This window comes from Mycteria americana, chromosome 7, assembly GCF_035582795.1.
Source record: "Mycteria americana isolate JAX WOST 10 ecotype Jacksonville Zoo and Gardens chromosome 7, USCA_MyAme_1.0, whole genome shotgun sequence".
Taxonomy (NCBI): domain Eukaryota; kingdom Metazoa; phylum Chordata; class Aves; order Ciconiiformes; family Ciconiidae; genus Mycteria; species Mycteria americana.
This window is the reverse complement of record NC_134371.1, coordinates 44,469,369-44,488,031: the sequence shown is the minus strand read 5'-3', so window position 1 is coordinate 44,488,031 and position 18,663 is coordinate 44,469,369. Positions and strand designations below refer to the sequence as shown.

Below are 18,663 nucleotides of genomic sequence, written 5' to 3'. Positions count from 1 at the left end.
TATAAATGAGGTCAATATGAAAGAGACTATATTCTTTTTTTAAAGATTAAATAATAGCACAACTTTTGTTTAAAAAAAAATAAAATTCTCAAGAAGCAAGCTAAAGTCTGTTGTCTGGGTCAAAATAATGTGTGGAAGCCAGTTGTGATGATTTTGTGTTCCTCTGTGCTCTCCTAAGAGAGCAGCAGGAACCCAGGAGGTACGAGACTGTTCACACTCTTTTCAAGGCTGCAGGCATGCTGTTAGGGGATACATCTCACCAGCTTTCTGCATTTGATGGCTTTGTTCTTTTATTCTGATGAGGCATTAAATACATGTTTCAAATGTTTATGCTAACTAGATAGGTGCTTGCTTTGGTGTTTTTGTTTTTATCAGTAAGTCTTAAAAAGGCTTTTGGGATTTTGTGGCTTGTGTATTAATAAGTTTGATTAGTATTTGGGTACATTGGTATGAGAAAAGAGGAATCAATCTAATGAGATTACTAATTTTCAAAAGTATTTTTGTCTAAATTTTACACCTTATTGTTTAGTTTAAGGATATTTTGGAACTTGAATCCCTGTGTAACTTTGAGGAAAACAATTAACCCACTGGAGATGATGGCAACTTTGTGCACTGCAAGTAAGCTTTATTAGGTTAAGATAGTTTCCTGTGATTTCCAGACACTTTGTGTTTGAAATACATACTGGGTTTTTTGAAGAATACTGTGTGTGTAAGGCAGCAATGCTTTCTGTCTGTGCAAATCACAGCTGATAGACAATCGGCAGAAAAACGTTCAGAGGTGTATTTATAGTTGCTAACTGCACTGTGTGAACAGAAAAGATCTGTCCGGTCCTGATAAATATTCTGTGAAATAACTGCCCACCTAGACACGCTGGGAACACCCAGGATCACAGAGACCCTTACATCATTCGAGATGTAAATATTCCAAGATGCATTCTCAATTTTTTTTTTTAATTCATCCCAGCAGAGACAGAATAAATCTTTATTTTGAGACTTTTATTTTTAAAATCATAAAAGCCCAATACTGAAAACTTGGAACTTTCTTGAAATTTTGAGGACAGGTGGCAACATCAAGTATGCTTGTTTTCAGGATTGTGGCAGTTTTGTTTTGTAGAGCTTTTAAGTTAAAAATGTTGAACTTGATCAGCATATGGTACTGGCTAGCCTCATCTCTACCAGCTCTTTTGTTATCTTGTTATTGTTATAGGTCTTAATGACAGTTGTAAGCCATAGTTCTGGATGCAGGGGTTAGTCCACCCTGGGGAGGAGAGGGAGAAACAGCAGTGTGGATTATGGAAATATGAATTGATCTAAAAAGCGGCTCTCTTGTAACAGAATGGGACTCAAAGAAAGACTGGGGAGAAGCTGGTGAAAAGACGATGGAATATGATGTGAAAATGATCATTTGAATGCTTTCCTTTTCATTCCCAGCTGCTGTGTTCTGGTGAAAAGGCATGCATTTGTATATCTTAAGGCTGGGTGAAAAAGGGCCAGATGAATAGAATTACTTGTTAGATATGTTTTCATTTTGAGTCAAATAAATTATGTGCATTTTAATAGACTGTATGCATATGTTAGCCATTTCTTTTAATCATACAGCTGTGATATTGGGGGACTACATTTTGTAGAAATGTTCTTTTCTCTGTTTGCTCAAATAAGTACAGTATTAATATTTGACTGTCCTTCAGATATTCTGTATCAGCCTATCGAAAATAACTGTTAGTGATTTGGCTTATTCCTACAGCCTTCAGTGATGTGCCAAACAAAAGAAGAAAAAATTAACTGATGGCTGAAACAGTGATGACAATCATTTGGAACGTCTTCCAGAAAGACTGTCAAATTGTCATGTGTGATGTCGTTGTTGATTGACCTCAACTGCCCTCAGAATATTCCAGTCTAATGTCACCTAATTCCTTATTCTACGCTGCCTTATACTTTCTCATTTACTTGCTTAGTATCCTCCATCCACTTTTGTCTTCAGTATATTGCCTCTGTTTTACTTTCAGCATTGCTCTTATGTCTCAAGCTTACTGCTGCTCTTTGAAGAATGTCCGAACTAGCTCAGCCTCTTTTTATGTTTGGTAATATTCCTGAACCCTCTGTTTGGTTCTTGGCTCTTGCTCTGCCTTTCTTGGTGATAGTTTTCTGCAGAACTGGGAGAGCATTTGAGGCACATTTGTTCACTGTTACTGCTACAGGTATTTGAAGTGTCACTTCAAATAATTTTGTTTATATTCTGTTAAATAAAGTAACTTTCTTTTACGTATTACTTATGTTAGGAAATGGTCTGGAATCAAATGTCATAATCCAAGTATGATGAAATCAAGGAACCAGGGCACTCTGGTGCCAAAGAACGAGAGTTGATGGGACTGAGATCAGGAGCTGCAGAGGACTTTGCCAGCAGCAAGACCAAGGCAAGGGTGGTTAGTGGGCTGCAGCTGGAAGGGTCCAGACTACATGGTTTGGGATCTTGGATGAGGAATAAGTGAAGGTGAAGCAGCTCTGGCAGGTAATCAGGAAGGGAAACACATTAATCAATCAGAATATAATTATTTCTGGTACTCATTACTTCTGTATAAGTTTTCAAGGCATTGTGAACTACTTGGGTGGTAGACTCTATTTGCTTCTTCCCTAAGCAGAGGTGTCGAGTTTCTGCTTTTTCTGTGAGTTGGTTTCCATGTGCAATTATTAATAAAAGTACAATCAGTAACAAAAGATCCACATCTGAGAAATAACCTGTCTCTGAGGTTACAGTGCATGCTTATCTCTGTCCTTTGTCCTTCACTACGTACTAATGGCTACTATTAGAGAAAACATACTGGGCCAGTGCAGGCTCAGTGCATCACTTCTTGAATTTTAGACAAAAGTCGGAAGAGGGAAGACCTCTTTGAATTGATAGAGAGATCCTGCTGTAGGAACAGTTTTTTTTAAATTAATTTTCAGTGAGAGCGGTAAATACTTGGGTTAGATTTGCGAGTGTCTTCCCTGAGCATGGGCAGTTTCATTCTCCTGAATCAAAGTGGAGCAGCTGAAAATCTTCCTGGCTGTAGCTGCTTGTGCTGCCTGGCTTGCTGGTGGAAGCTGACTCCCTCCTCTCTTAGCTGTTCCAAGTTGCCTTATGCCGTATTGGAGGTCTAAGCTAAGCTGATTGACTTTATGCTGAAGTGGCTGATGGATGCTCATGTGCAGAAGCACCAACCTGAAACTGTTGCAGAATAATCTCTAGCAACAATGCTGTAGCACGGAGCCAGAAGGTCTGGACAGGCTCAGCTATAGGCGAAGTGAATGTACATTGCGTATCTCCTTGGGAAAAAATACATCTAATTGTACGTCCATTGCATTTTATTTTTTGTGATACTCATCTGTCTGCATCTAGTAACACAAGGGATATGTTAGCACTTTAAAATTATGCTTTTTTGCTTCTTCCCTGTCTCTCTTTGGTCTTGGAGTTGTTTCATCTCTCCTCCATTTTTCAACACTGTTGATATCTGAATTTAGTACTGAAAAACCATTACTACAAGTGATTCTTGTTGAGCTATGTTATGGTAAGGCTTAGAATTTGACCTGTGCTGCCTGTAAAACAAGAAATAACTGTTTCCTTTATAAAGTTATCAGAAATAATTGTAATTACGAAACGACAATCCTAGCAGGTTCCTTAGAAGCTGATTTCCTTTCTCAGTTCCTTTTCTTTTTGCTATAGATTCTTCTAGCTCAAGAAACTCAGCCCACACATGTAATTGGTTTCACTACCCTTTACAACATAATGTGGTTCTCCAACTCCCCCACTACTGACACAGCCGTGCGAGCTGGCACGCTCCCACATAGGACTGCACATCTAGAGGTGGACAAGCCCAGTCAAAGGTTTAGCTTTTGGGCTGTCTCACCTTATTTATCTGCATGAATCACTCTCTACTACAGATATTTTCTCTTGGTGTGGCACCTAGGTTGTTCATTAACTTATGTGATACTTCATTTATTAACTTTTTTTAAAGTTTCTGAGTTGCCAGCAAAATCAGCATTTCATCATGGCATATACTGTATGGTCATTTTATTAAAAATATCAGTGGAAAGTGATGATTCTGGAAGAGCATCACCTGGCATTATAAGACACAGTTTCACTCCCCAGCCTGAGCAGGCCAGTTCTTGCATATAGGCAATCTGCAGATCTGGTGCTGACCTTTCTGTGTACTGGGTATTTACTGGGCAGACCAATTGTTCAGTAGACGCTTTCTAGGCAAGGAATGGCATCCTACAATCACAGAATCGTATAGGTTGGAAAAGACCTTTAAGATCATCGAGTCCAACCATAAACCTAACACTACCAAGACCACCACTACACCATGTCCCTAAGCACCTCATCCAAATGTCTTTTAAATACTTCCAGGGATGGCGACTCAACCGCTTCCCTGGGCAGCCTGTTCCAATGCTTGATAACCCTTTCAGTGAAGTAAAATTTCCTAATATCCAGTCTAAACCTCCCCTGGCACAACTTGAGGCCATTTACTCTTGTCCTGTTCCTTGTTACTGGGGAGAAGAGACCGACCCCCACCTCCCTACAACCTCCTTTCAGGCAGTTGTAGAGAGCAATGAGGTCTCCCCTCAGCCTCCTTTTCTCCAGGCTAAACAACCCCAGTTCCCTCAGCCGCTCCTCATCAGACTTGTGCTCCAGACCCTTCACCAGCTTCGTTGCCCTTCTCTGGACACGCTCCAGCACCTCAATGTCCCTCTTGTAGTGGGGGGCCCAAAACTGAACACGGTATTCGAGGTGCGGCCTCACCAGTGCCGAGTACAGGGGCACGATCGCTTCCCTAGTCCTGCTGGCCACGCTATTTTTGATACAAGCCACGATGCCATTGGCTTTCTTGGCCACCTGGGCACACTGCTGGCTCGTATTCAGGCAGCTGTCAACCAGCACCCCCAGGTCCTTCTCTGCCAGGCAGCTTTCCAGCCACTCTTCCCCAAGCCTGTAGCGTTGCATGGGGTTGCTGTGGCCCAAGGGCAGGACCTTGCACTTGGCCTTGTTGAACCTCATACAATTGGCCTTGGCCCATGGATCCAGCCTGTCCAGGTCCCTCTGGAGAACCTTCCTCCCCTCAAGCAGATCAACACTCCCACCCAACTTGGTGTCGTCTGCAGCCTTACTGAGGGTGCACTCGATCCCTTTGTCCAGATCATTGATAAAGATATTAAACTTTCTAATATCTGTAATATCTGTCTATTTACAGAGACGCTCTGTTTCAGGATGTGTCTTTTAAGTAACTAATGCAGTACTTCTTATTTATACTTAGGATTTAGTTGAGGAAAAGGAGCGATTTTGTATGTCACGCTCAGGCTACTGTTCCCAATTTGGCTGTTGTAGTCATAAAGTTTGCTTGCTTGCTTCTGCTTCTGAAATATGCCGGGGTGAAAGCGTAATGGTTAGAAAACTGAGGGAGTCAGCAAGTGTAAAGTGGTATTTCAAACAAGGTGAAGTTGTTTGTTTGTTTTTTACCTGTCAGCCTGCAAAAACATGTTTTATGGAAAAATCCAGACTTTTTACTGATGACGCTAAGAGGAGACTTGAAAGAACTTCAGTAGTTGTTAAAAATGTTTGCTGGTTGTGCGTCCAAAAGTCTGGCAACCTCTGATCAACCTCTGTATTGAAAAGACAAATGTGGTGCCTTATGCGGATAGAAACCATTATCTAATTTATATAGTAAACCCATTTAGCTGGTTTCTCCCTTCTGCCTCAAAAACAATCTTCTTTTCTTGCCTCTGACCTTTCATTCTGTTTTCCTGGTTGCTGTGTGTTGTGGGTCTTCTGCCTTGGTTACTTCCATCAAAATTGCAGTTGCTTTTTTTTTGTTTGTTTGTTTCTTTTATAATTAGTACTATGCGTAGTTTGAAGTCTCTGGTGAAGTGCTAGAACTTATGGAGGAAAAAACATTTGGAATATATTTGGAACAAAATATGCTTGGAGTTGAAATGAATCTGAAATATGTATCAAGCGTCATCAAGAGTAGAGTTTGTCATGCTTGAAATTTTATTACTTTTCTCAGTATGTTTTATTTTTAGGGAAATGCAGCTATTTAATGCTTGTAGTATACTTTTATAGTTAATTTTCCTTTTAAAAATTTATTTCTTTGATGATTGAGAAGAAAATATTGTAAATAGGAGCCTTTTGACCTGAGTGTCAACTACGCTCTACTTGTGATATTCCTTGATACTGTTTTGCAGACATTTCTGAGACTGCAAACTTCACTTTAGAGCAATATAATGAATAAGTAGAGTTGGGTGTGTTGCAAATAGGCTGATTTCTGTCCTGAGCTATCAGAGTATTCCAAGGTGGAATGAAAACACTAACATGTAAAACAAATAACTAAGAACCAATTTTCATATGTGCTTTATTTTATGGTGGTTATTTTTTCACCACTGGAGAAACAGCATCTGAACAGGATGTGCAGAAGGTTCTCAGTGTTGCTGCCAAAGATGCATCTTAACTGGTGTTGTAAGCAGTGGGAAATCTTAAGATGTGTTGAGTGAAGCAAATATTGCTGCCCTCTTAGCTATGCAGGATGACATGTGGATTTTAACCTGGCCTTCAAAGACTTACATATTTGGATTTTGAAAGTGATGTCTATCTTACCTCTAGTTTAAGGCAATTTCTCTGAGTTTCCAGATAATGTTAGAGATCCTGTCATTGAAAGTGTATATTAATAAAAAGTCACTTTTCCCCCTACGGCATGATGATAGAAAATTGTGTGCCATATGGTCATGTCTTTTTTTTGTACAAAATGAACTGTCTTAAAGATAATAATACTATACTACCTTAAAAGTTAAATATTGCCCACATAATAATCTCAAGAGTGGAGACGGAAGAGCATATTTCCTGTTTTTCCCAGCTCTCTGATATTGCCATAGGGAATAACAGTCTCCCTGACATGAGTCAGTGAAGTAAGGGGAAAATATTTATTGGTGTACGGGATACAAATATTACAAGCTTGCTAGAGCTTTATGGCAAAGTATTATTTCTCTTGCTTTTGTTTGCCTTGCTGGTAACAGGGATAGATGGTAACATTTCAATCGACACTTATTCTAATGGGAACTTTCTTTGGGAAGAAGAGCATTGTCAATTTTTATGGTTTTTTATGAGTTCCAGGAAAGTTGAGGGTTTTTTTTAAGTGGGTAAATTAACCTGTGCTGAACTTCATATTGTTTTAACTATTCTGCTGTTTGTAACTGAGCTTGTTATTTTAAAGTGAACTTTGGGTCCCTGTATGCCACTCTGGACACACCTGTGGATGAAATATGCTTTATATTTAACTGGTTACATGATGAGATCCAGGAACAATTAGACAAATAGAGACTCCAACATTTTATAACTTAGTAGAAACCTCTCAGTTCTTAAACTTACTCTGTGGTTGTTTAGGAAGCCTTATTCTTCAGTCTTGCAGGACAGTGAGATTAACAATGCCTTTTAAAGTGCTCAGGGTTAATGAAAACATTTGTTCTTTTCTCCTTGTAAGGTGCCTTTGAAAGATACTCTAAAAGCAGTAAAGACTTATGCGTACTGCCTGGGATACCAGCCTTAGTCTGCTGTACAGGGCAAGAGCATCCTGTAGTGTGCCTCCAGTCCAAGTGTGCCACACCTTGGTCATGTCACTGTTCCAGTCATTAATTTTCTTTCCTTTATTTTTGTCTGTATTTAATGTACTGTTAGTTCTAAGTGATGTTGCAACAGCCATCTGTAAGTTTTGTAGCAGATACAGCTGACCTTCAGGTCTCTGCTGCCACCTCTGTGATAGCTCCTTGTTTACATGACTTTGCCTCTCTAAGATCTCAAGATCTTCTTGCTACCTTGTTGTCTAGAGTCCTGCTACCTCATCTGTCTTCATGGTTTAACTGTGCCCTTATTGCTCTGTAGAGCACAGAGCAGCTAGACTAAGCTACCAGACATCTTCAGCTGCCTGGCAGGAGCAGGTAGGTGAACCAATCTTTTCTTCCTTCCTTCCCCCCTGAGGCACATAACTGAGAGGTGGCCAAGGGGAGAAGAGATAGGGAACAGGAACAAGAGAAATTAACTCTGACTGGAACTCTGTGAGTGATCTCCTCCTTATTTGCAGGTATTCAGCTCCTCATTCATTTTAGACAACAAATATTTCTCTGAATAAGCTTTAGAAAGATGAAAACATGACACTTTTTAGAGAGCAAGTCTTCTTCTAAAAGGCTTGGTGTTTAAGCGTTATGAGCAACCTGATTCTTCTGAATGTCAGTCATAGGCTGTAGGGCCTCTCCCGTTGTAGTTTACGTGTGAGCCAACTAATTGAGGATCAAAAATTGTTCTCAGCAGTGGAGTAGAATTTGTGTTCTGCAGGTCAAAACAATCTGCAATTGTAGAAATGTACATGTAGCTCAGCTTAGTGGAGTTTTAATCTTTCTTGAATCCATTAGTGACAACTTCTGTTATGTGGTCCAGAATCACCTTACCCTTTATATGTTTGTCAGGGATGTATGAACTCTCATGTGTCAGCTGTATTGGGGGAGAATTAGGTGTCAGAAAACACAGCACTACCCACAACTTACTCTGAAAATTGTGAGATGAAAAGAGCAGGTCTATTTTGAGGGAGCTGTGATTGCACAAATATTTTTTTTTTGTCTTCTGGGAATAGAAGTACTGCAACAGGTAGAGCTTAGAGGGCACATCTACGGGTCTGTGTTTTGCCACTCACACAGCACTGAAACTCCTGTGTCACGCAGCTGTGTTACCCTCACCGTTTTACGTCATGACTGCATTCATCCTGTGGTGTTACGCTGCAAATGGAATGGTGCTATGTACATGTGACTTTTGTGGGACTACCCCATAAATATGACTAGCAAGCCAATTAGTAATTGCTATTGAATATTAATATTTCTCTGAACCATTTTCAGAGAATTCTTCATAATTTGCCTTTAGACCTAGAGGAAACTTTGAAATATCTGAAAGTGAAAATGCAGAAGGTTAACTACTGATTGTGTTTCTTTCCAGTGTACAAGGTGGGACCCATTGCTAACTCTGGAAGACTTTTTTGTTTCAAATGATTCATAAAGATTGGAGAAAGATGTTGCTTGCGTTGCAGAGAGCTTGTTGGAATCACATAGTTGTACACTTCTGCTTTCCAGTCTCTTCTTCACAAGTAGCCTTGAACTCCTGAAAATTCTAAGTTATATGTACACTTCATTTAACAAATATTGAAATTATAGCTAAAATATTTAAAACTGAAGATTTATGACTTTTAAGAAAAGGTTTAAAAAAAAGTAAAAAAAAAAAAACCCATGTAATTTAGTGGCTCATTCTTGCAACAATGAAGTTCTGTAACCTCAGGGTACATATTTATTTATTTATTTCTTAAAAGCTTTGCATCTCTGCCCTAAAGCATTTGCATTTAATTTCTGTATTCTTTGCTTTAAGTGTTCAGAAAGCAGCTGATTTTTTTTTTTTTTTTTTTACCCTAGAGAACTACTAGATAATCACTGAATGATGCACTTACGCACTTTGGAGAGAGGCACATAGAGATTAAAAATAGTGATGGAGGCCTGATAATGACTTCCATACTTTAGACCTTTGGATTTCAGTGAATGTAATCTAAGATTAATTTTTTTTATTATTCAAACCATTTGGACCTTTCTTTATTGTAGCTACAATTTTCTGATGAGATTTTTAGCAGAGGTAGGAGCTAAGTCTTTGAAACGTAACTACTGCTGCTGGCTTCGCATGGGTACCTGCTGTGGATGTGTGCGGCTTCAGAGGAAGGAAAAGGAAAAGTCAGTGGTGAGGACAGAGTTTGCCTTTTCATCAGCTGTTTTATGTGGCAGCATTAAAATTTCACCTTTGTTGAGCCATAATGATGAAGGGCTCAACACTGCAAGATGCTAAGCAGCCTGGCTTTGATTTAAGAATGAACCTAAATCTGTGCTTAACTTTAAGCATTTAAATATTCCCACTGAAGTCACTGGTTTGAGTCAGAAATACATGTCATGACAGTCTTAAATCTCAAGTAGATCTCTTGTTTGTATGTTTGGACTGGTACAGGATGACTGAAAACTATGGTAAGGAATGGTGAAATAGAGTCCTCTTCGAGGAAAGTTGGGTTAAGAGTGAAGGAGAGAGGACTTTAGAGTTGAGGATGGAGATTTGAGTAGGGAAAACTGGTAAGAAGAATCAAAAGAGAGACCTGCAGTCACGTGTTTCAAGAGAAGACATTTAAGGAGAGGTTAGTAGGGAGAGGAGGTTCTAGCAGGAAGAAAATAAGAGTTTTGAGGTTAGATGAATATCTAACCTCAATTAGATGGTTGTTAGATGAAATACTAAATTAGATGAAATACTAAAATAGAATAGCAAGTAGCTTTTGTCAACAAGGGGGAGGAAAAAAAGGAGACTTTAATAAAGTAGATATGACGAAGATAAAAAACTGACAAAAAAGAGAATTTCCCCATTGAGTGAGAAGGGGCAGGGAAAAAGGACTTCACAAAAATAAGGTAGAGAAATAAGAGAAAGACAAAAGCTAGAAAAATATTGTTAATGAGAAAGAAAACAGTTGAAGAAGTAAAAATAATGGGGAAAAGTGCAAAAGCATTTTGTAACTAAGTGGATGACCATTTATTTGTGCTCCTATAACTGACATTTCTTTGGCTGATTTCTGCCTCAAAACAGAATAAAGAGATGAGGATAGATAGGCAGTTATTTGAGTGCTTGTTTATATCAATGATTTTCGTAACCTGGTCTGGATTATGTAATTAAATAATTCAAATTATCTTGGTTACTATCTATTTTATTTAGGCCATTTCTTCCCTGGGTATCCTGATGTGTCTGTGCCATGGACATGGTGTGACTGTGTCCCAGGGTAAGGCTGTTCCCTTTATTCTCCAGAGATGCTCTTTCCATATGTAGAATGGACCTGGGGGAGAACCCACCTGCTTGCTTGAGGAACAGTCTTATGCTGCAGATAAACACAGAATTAGTTGGAAGGTAACAGGACTCTCTTTTAAACAACAGTATCTAAACTGTTATTTATGAAGTAGTTCAGCATTCTGGATACCTTAAAGTATTCCTATCAGGGAAGATTTTCAATCCTTTCACAGGGATGCACTTGGAAAAAATCAGGTTCTTTTCCCTCCCTGCTTAAATTCAAACTGCCGAATATGTTATAGTAAGAAAAGAAGTGCTGGGGTGAATAGTTCCCACATCGTTCTAACCTCAGAAATTAATCAGGTTAAGCTTCAATACTTATTTCAGTAGTATAATATTAAGTGATGAACTTAATTTCTGTCAATTCATCAAGTCGTCAGGCCTCATCTACATACAAAAAGGTAACCAGCTGAAATGTGTAAGTTAAAGTGAAAACACCCACCATGCCTGTGTAGAGATATATTACAGAATCAACTTATTAATGTATATCAAATCTAGTGCAATTTTCCCATAGAAGCAGCTCCTGTAAGCTCCTGTACTTTCTTCCAGCTGTAGTGAGATCCCATTGTGTCTTGTTCAAGTGGAAAAAGAAACGAGTATCCTCCCAAATCACTGTGCTCTACAATGTATACAGAATCACAGAATCGTATAGGTTGGAAAAGACCTTTAAGATCATCGAGTCCAACCGTAAACCTAACACTACCAAGACCACCACTGTACTATGTCCCTAAGCACCTCAACAGCCGTGAAGGTTTCATATGCTTGTATCAATTGACTGTGATACTACAAAAAAAAAAAAAAAATCCCATCTTTTCTCGTTAATAAGGAATATGGTGTATATCTTGAATCTAACCAAAATGACGAACCAGTAATTTCCCTTAAGGGCAAGATTGTGAGTTATCAGGAGCTTTTCTCCAGAAAACTGGCATGCATGAGTTCAAAAGCATCTCCTACCACCTTTTACATTGCTTTATAAAATGATGATACACAGAATTAGCTGTATGGGTATCAAAATAAGCAAGGAACTAAGCTAAGTAATTCTTACTTTTTAGGCTTTTGTAATATCATCTCAATGTAGAGCCAGTGAGCATGACCAGGCTAGGCTGGAGTTGTGTAGTGCAATTGATGTAAGTGAATTAGTAAAACCACTGGACCATAAGCCTGTGAGAGTGCAAGTTTCTGCTGCTATGCTATAGGCATAAAGGAAATATTTTCTTAAATACCATTTCCATTTTTGTTTAAGCTTTTTGCGAGGGAAGCGGCATGCTGTGGTTCACATGATACTAATTTTATTATTTTCTTCTTTCTTTTGGAGCTTGTATAAGGAATGAGAAAGTTATCCTTTAACTTAGTAATGAAGCTCAATTGTGTATGCAACTGTAGATGTTTATTTGGTGTTTGAAAGCAAATGGATAATCTTTTTTTTTTTTTTCCACAACATCATTATCCTTTTCCCCCTGTATACAATTTCTTTCCTTTATGACATAGTGACCATTTCTGAAAGCACTAATACTGTGAGAACCAGAGGAGGAAATAATCATGGGACATCTGAATCAAGGATATTTTCCTTTCTGAAGACTTGTACAACCTTTTGTCTTCGGAAATAAACACATACTTTTATGAAGCTATGAAAATAAAAGACAATAAATACGTTATTCTTTTTCTGAGAGTGTGTATGTTGACTCAAGAGGAAGTCCTGCCTGAGTTATGGATCCTTGAAAATGATGACCCCTGAGGAGACAGAACTCAGATTTTATTCAATAGAGAGGTTACTGAAAGTATCAGCTGTAATTGTACACAAATAGTGACTATGTGAGTGTGTATATAATGTCATTTGCATTTTAAATTTGTCTAGGAGCATCTTGGGGGCATCTTGTTTTCTTCCGCTTTAAAAATCTGGATAGCACCTGTAATTGAGGGAGAAAACTGAGCCCTGGAAGCTAGGTAGGACTTCCATCTATTGATCTGTGTAAACCTGGCTTACGCTGTCAGGGGAGAAGCAGTCAACTGCTGAGCTGCTTTGTCACTGACATAAGCTGAGAGAGGATTTTTTTTTTTTTTTTGTCTATACTGTTTATACACCAGTCTATAGACCTGCTGGCTGGTTGAATTTTAAAGAGTGCGGAGGTTTAAAGACTTGTCCCCTGAGGGATGCTCCTGCCAGTTGGGAAGCGAGCTGAGGCTGCTCTGCAGAAGTTGTGGGCACGTGTGCTGGCTGGGGGAGGGACGGAGCAGAGCTGGGGTAACGCTGTCCTGCAGCTCAGCCTGGAAAACGCTGCAAAACATACCCATAATTTTCAGGTTGTTTAGTCAAAATATTGAGCTAATACCTTTGGTTTTTTTGTTTGTGTTTTCTTTTTCTTGCGTGATAATTTATTCTGAGAGAATACAATGGGGAACATAAAGGAATACATTTCCATACCCAATTCTGAGTCAGTGCTAAGCTCACCAGGCAGCAATTAAAAGCCTCGGTAGTAAGGAGAAAATGACTTCCTATAGTGTGAGAATAGGTGCAGATTTGGAAAGAGAATTTAAATAGAGTATAAAATACTATTTCTTTGGAATGGGAAAAACAAGCTTTATGAGCCTGAAGTAAGAGACTATTTGGAAATGCTGAGGAAATTTCTGAGTTAAAAGTTTTGATTACCCTGTTCTGCTTGCTTTCTTTTGTTAGAGTTTATCATTACTACTACCAGCATCATGTATGCTTGCTTCCTGCCTACAGAAATTTAAATATTTGCCTGCTCTGTTTGTATTTTGCTCCTCATGCTTCCACAGTGGCCACTCACAGCAGTCGGGACGGTGCTAGAGCGGTTTCTTTTGGAGAATATTATATGTACTGCTAGTGTTCATAATTAAGTTAACAACCTTTCTTAAAACACAATATGTGGCTTTCATATCCTCCTTTATCTGTGCTGACAAAGTAAAAGTTCCAAAGATTTCTTGAACTCTCTTGTATGACTTAGAAATTCCAGAAAAATCGACTTTTCCATTTTGTAATGTAAGATGATTTACTGGAGCACATCATACACCTTTAAAATGTTGCAACTAATGTATGCATGTTGTATTCAGAGGCATCTTTTTCCTGAACTGTTTGTCCCTTGCTGATTAACTTGCATGGCTTCTTCATGTTTTACACTATCCACTGAGCCAGGCAAATGTTTGAAGTAAATAGTCATTGTGGTGTGTAGGAATTTAAATACATAATTTCCCCTAATGGGAGTTGACTGTTCAACATCCAGTAAACAGAGTTCAGGCTGGAGAGTGCTAACATCTTAGATCAAGTTCCTAAACCTCCATGTGCAGCTCTGGAAATTTGCAATCGGTATGCATTTTTCTGAAAACACACCTTGTGGGATAACTCGTTTACACAGCAGTATATCAGTTTCTGTTGGTCTGCTACAGAAAGGGAATTCTGTAGCTGTGCTGACCCAACTGCATTGATGTCGACTGTCTTCTTAGCTGAAGCATTTCACAGAGGGATTGTTTTCCCAGTTGGGAGCAAGGAAATAAAACCTGTTTTTCTGGGATCTTGTAAGGTTATTGTTTGATATTTGCTGCTAACTGATCTGGTAATTCACTTTTTTTTTTTTTTTTTTTTTAAAGAGAAAAATGTTGACTTGTTTGAGAGCATTTTTATATTTTAATTAACACATTTTATTTGCCACTAAACAGCTTCTTAAATAAAATTCTGCAAGGAAGAGTGACATTATCCTTTCATACTATGGTATGAATGTAGATACGGTGAATCCCCCCCCTCCCCCCCTTTATTAATAGCGAGGCTTGCTTGCGAAACCCAAAGGGTTAATCATATAAATTTCTCCTTTGGACCAGCAGACGATTTCCATCATTTTCAGCATTTGACTATGGAACATGTATAGAGTTGTTACACCTCTCTGTAATTCATTCTGCTGCCAACTTCATTCCCTTTTCTCTGCCTGCATTTTAATTGAAACAACATTTGTATTTTTGAGCCAGGATCTGTCAGAAGTCCCTGTGGCTAGTCTGTGGTACAAGTAGCAGCAGACGTGGCTTACCCATATGGTGTGGTGCTTCTTGTAAAATCCATATGGCCTTGTTGAAGGGAATCCCAGCGGGGATGTGAAGGGTGTTAATACCCTTCAGGCCAGGCCTTTCCCTCCTGGGGCTTCTATGGTATTGTCTTTGCAATCTGCCAAAGCACAAACTTAATTCCTTTTTAATAATCAATTATTTCAGTCCAGGAACGTGTGCTGTATTTTTTGCGATCATGTATTCCTTGAATTTATTATTTGTTATGAGTATTTTTCGATTTTATTTTTTTAAAAGCAAGCTGTAGGGCAGTTGCTAGCAGATAAAGATGAAAGCCTTTTCAAAATCCTAACTTTATTTCTTTTACTTGTATTTATAGGAAGTGCTGAACAGCGTTCCAAAGTTCTGCTTTCCTTTTGACGTTGAAAGGTATGTGTTACAGTTATCGTTTATTTAAAAATATTTTGTAGGAAATGATATTCAGCATAATTGCAAGGAAAGATTTAAAGAAAAGGAAAATCTATTGTACTCCCTAAACTTGCACCTGCAGATGAGAAGAACATGTTCTTTGTGTTCAAGTAAGTATGAAATCAGTAGTAGGAAATTATCACAGCAAAATGCAACCTTTACGGAATTTTAGGGATATCTCTTTCAAGATAGAGCTACGTTCCAGCTCCCAGTTTTGTCCATTATAATTGTAAACACCATCTGTGTTAATATAAAGATATAACATAGTTTCCTTCAAACGGCAAGCATCATAAAAAATGTTACGGTGCACCAGGATATAAAAACTCACCGAGCAGTACTGAAAACATGTTGTTTGAGTTCAAAGAAATTAAGACTTTAATTGCATGGAAGTAACTGAATATGCAATTGATTTTTCTCAGAGAAGAATCAGAACCATTATTTATAATTAATTAGCACTTACCTTTCTGGTATCAGTTTTAGTGTGGCTTCCATGTAATGCCGCCAGTCATTTAAATTGTTCATATAAAACATTTTTATTAATTAAAATTTTTATTTAGGCTTGTCAAAATGATTAATGGGAATTAATTTAATCAATTGTACTCACTCAGTTTGGAAAACTCATATTGTGCAAATCAGCAAAGATGGAATTAGAAGCTTGAGCTGCATAATTAATGAAAGATACACCCAGGTAGTGTGCAGGCTGAGCCGGTTTCAGAACAACATTGGCATCAGTTGTAGATGGAGACTCAAAGATGAGAAGCATCTATCGGCTGCAAGAAGCTACTATCTGTGGAGTAAAAGATGGTGTCTGTATAGAGGAAAGAAGAGAGGCTTTGCAGAAAAACACACTGGCAAAATAAAGGTCTTTGTAAACACAACTTCCCTGAAGTAAACTAGGTTCACTTAGTCTTTTATAGTTGAATTTAATTAAGTTGTTTGGGTTTTGAACTGGTTAAGCTTGCTGTCCTTTAAGCCGTTTAACTAATATGGTTGTCAGTGTTGGCTTTAAAGCGTTAAAGTCTTTAATGTGCTTAAGATATGTGCAGAATTCTGTTTAAAATTGGTAATGAAGGTGAATAATGGAAATAAAATTTGAGGATAGCAGAAAAAGGTGAGGTTCTGTTGCTGCCATCCAGTGGCAAGAAGATAATCAGTGGCAGCAAATAATTATTTTCAAATAACTCATCCTGCATTAACTATTTCTGTTGAACCATTCAGAAGACACTTAGTTGCTTGTATGAGATGGATAAGCTTAATCAATAAACTGTGGGAATACCTGAATTTATAGCATAGCTAGGTATGTATTTTAGCTGAGTATCTGAAGAGGAAAAAAAAAAACCCAAGGAAAAAACAAAGAGAAAGAGTTATGGGATGTTTATCATTTGTCTGTTAATACCCTCCCATGTCCCCATCCCAGACATGCTTTTTGACTCTTGGCCTCATACTCGACTGTAAAGCAGTGCTCTCAAAAGTGCAAAATTTCTACAAATTTCATAAAAATTGGCAGTTGGACAGAGGAAGGAGAGGTTCTTGGAAGCTGAGGTAGGCTGATGAGGGGAACAAAACCAATGTGGTCAGTCTGGCCTGCTGACTGCTCGGGCAGTACCGTGGTATGTTTAAAATCAGCCACCACACTTGCAGCTTTTTGTGTAGCTGGGAGCTGAGTTTTAGGGGATTTGTGGGAGAACGAAAGGCAGTGAGACCTCAGGAGAGTATAAAAGAGCACGGACAAGGAGGAGGGGCAGAGCTATTGTGAGAAAAAGGACAGAAACACTGGAAGTTCATTCAAGAAAGCAGGCGACTGTTTACTGGCAAGCTATTTGTGTGAATTGGCTGTTACTTACTGGCTGTGTGGTGTATGTACCAGTTACTACTCAGTTCAGGCATTTTCTATAGTGTAGACATATTACCACTTTTTTTTAAAGAAAACTGTTCAGTTGTCTTCTGCTTTCTCAGTTTTATTTTTAATTTTGAAATTTAGACTGGTAAAGAAAATTATTGAGAAAAACACTGTTGTATCTCCTTTTTATATGGCTTTTTTCCAATGGACATTTAAGATGTGACAAGCATTTTAGTTTTTGTCTAGCCATAAATGTGTTTTTCACTTTTCTGGTGGAAAAAAACCCAAAACATTAAAAATACGTATTAAAAAAAAATATGTATTTTTTCCTTTTATAGAGGATCATCATAGACCATACACCTAATACCCCCGAATATTTTACAGGCAGTTTCAATGACAATTTTTGTACAGAAAGCTTTGATTGAAGTGAAACACAAAGTATCTGTTTCATTGATTGAGCATACTGAGTGTACTTTAGAGAGCACAGTTTCTCAACCTGTTATGTGTACTATATATATATAAACCACTAGAAGCAATATCTGATCCTAGTAAGAAGTAGAAATTACTGGAGCAAAAGTGATAACTTCCACTGATGCTGCTGATCAAAATACCTAGAATAAAAAAAGTGACTCTCTTCCATAGGTTGCTTCTGAGTTCCTACTGTACAGCAGAGTTGGAGGGAATCGAGTGTCTTTTCTGTTAACTAGCTAAATAAAACTCATTAAAGTAGGAAATCTATATTCTTCAAAGTATGGAAAGTTAAAGCACAGTGGTAAGATCATTGTCACCTCTTTTCCTCCACCTCACCTGTATTAATTAATGAAGGAATTGAAAAGTGAATGAAATGAGAACATGTATTTCATTTTGTTTTATTCACTATGCTACAGTGATTGTAGACAGAGATCAAGATTTGGTTCTTACTATTTGATGCCTCTTACATCATCTCACCAGACATACTTACTTTATCTGTTATGCAGATGTTATAAATAGATGTACGCTATTCATTCTAATGATCAAAAGTACATACTGTGAATGGTGATTAAAAATCTACAGGTAACTCCTATTAAATTTAAGCTGAAAGTCAAGCCAAAAAAGGCACAATGGTGTAATGTTTTGACCATGACTTAAACTTTGAGGTTTATATATAATTTTTTTTATTGAAAGCAAGCACATAATTTCGTTACTGCTGGTTATGGCTTACATTTTATTTTGAAGGGGGTTGAGAAACGAATTGCGTCATAGGAGTTCTTGAGCATTTGTTCCAAGAACCTATGTCTCTTTTTTGTGAATAAATGATTTTAGGTTTAATAAATGGCACAATTGTATAACATTCTAACAGTTTGCTTGTAGATATTTATGAGTAAGTTCCTCTTTTTCTGCTGCAGAATTCCTTTCTTTGTTTCTTTTCATATGGAATAGG

At 38.1% G+C, this 18,663-nt stretch overlaps 1 protein-coding gene across 3 annotated transcripts in view; it reads left to right on the top strand.

Moving 5' to 3' along the window:
• Positions 1–18,663, top strand: part of DENND1B (DENN domain containing 1B) — a 170,181-nt gene that overhangs the window by 46,093 nt on the left and 105,425 nt on the right. For all 3 annotated transcript variants that reach the window (XM_075508168.1, XM_075508166.1, XM_075508165.1), the window contains exon 4: positions 15,315–15,364. In XM_075508168.1, the coding sequence (XP_075364283.1) occupies positions 15,315–15,364 (50 nt within the window). The remainder of the gene's footprint in view (positions 1–15,314; positions 15,365–18,663) is intronic.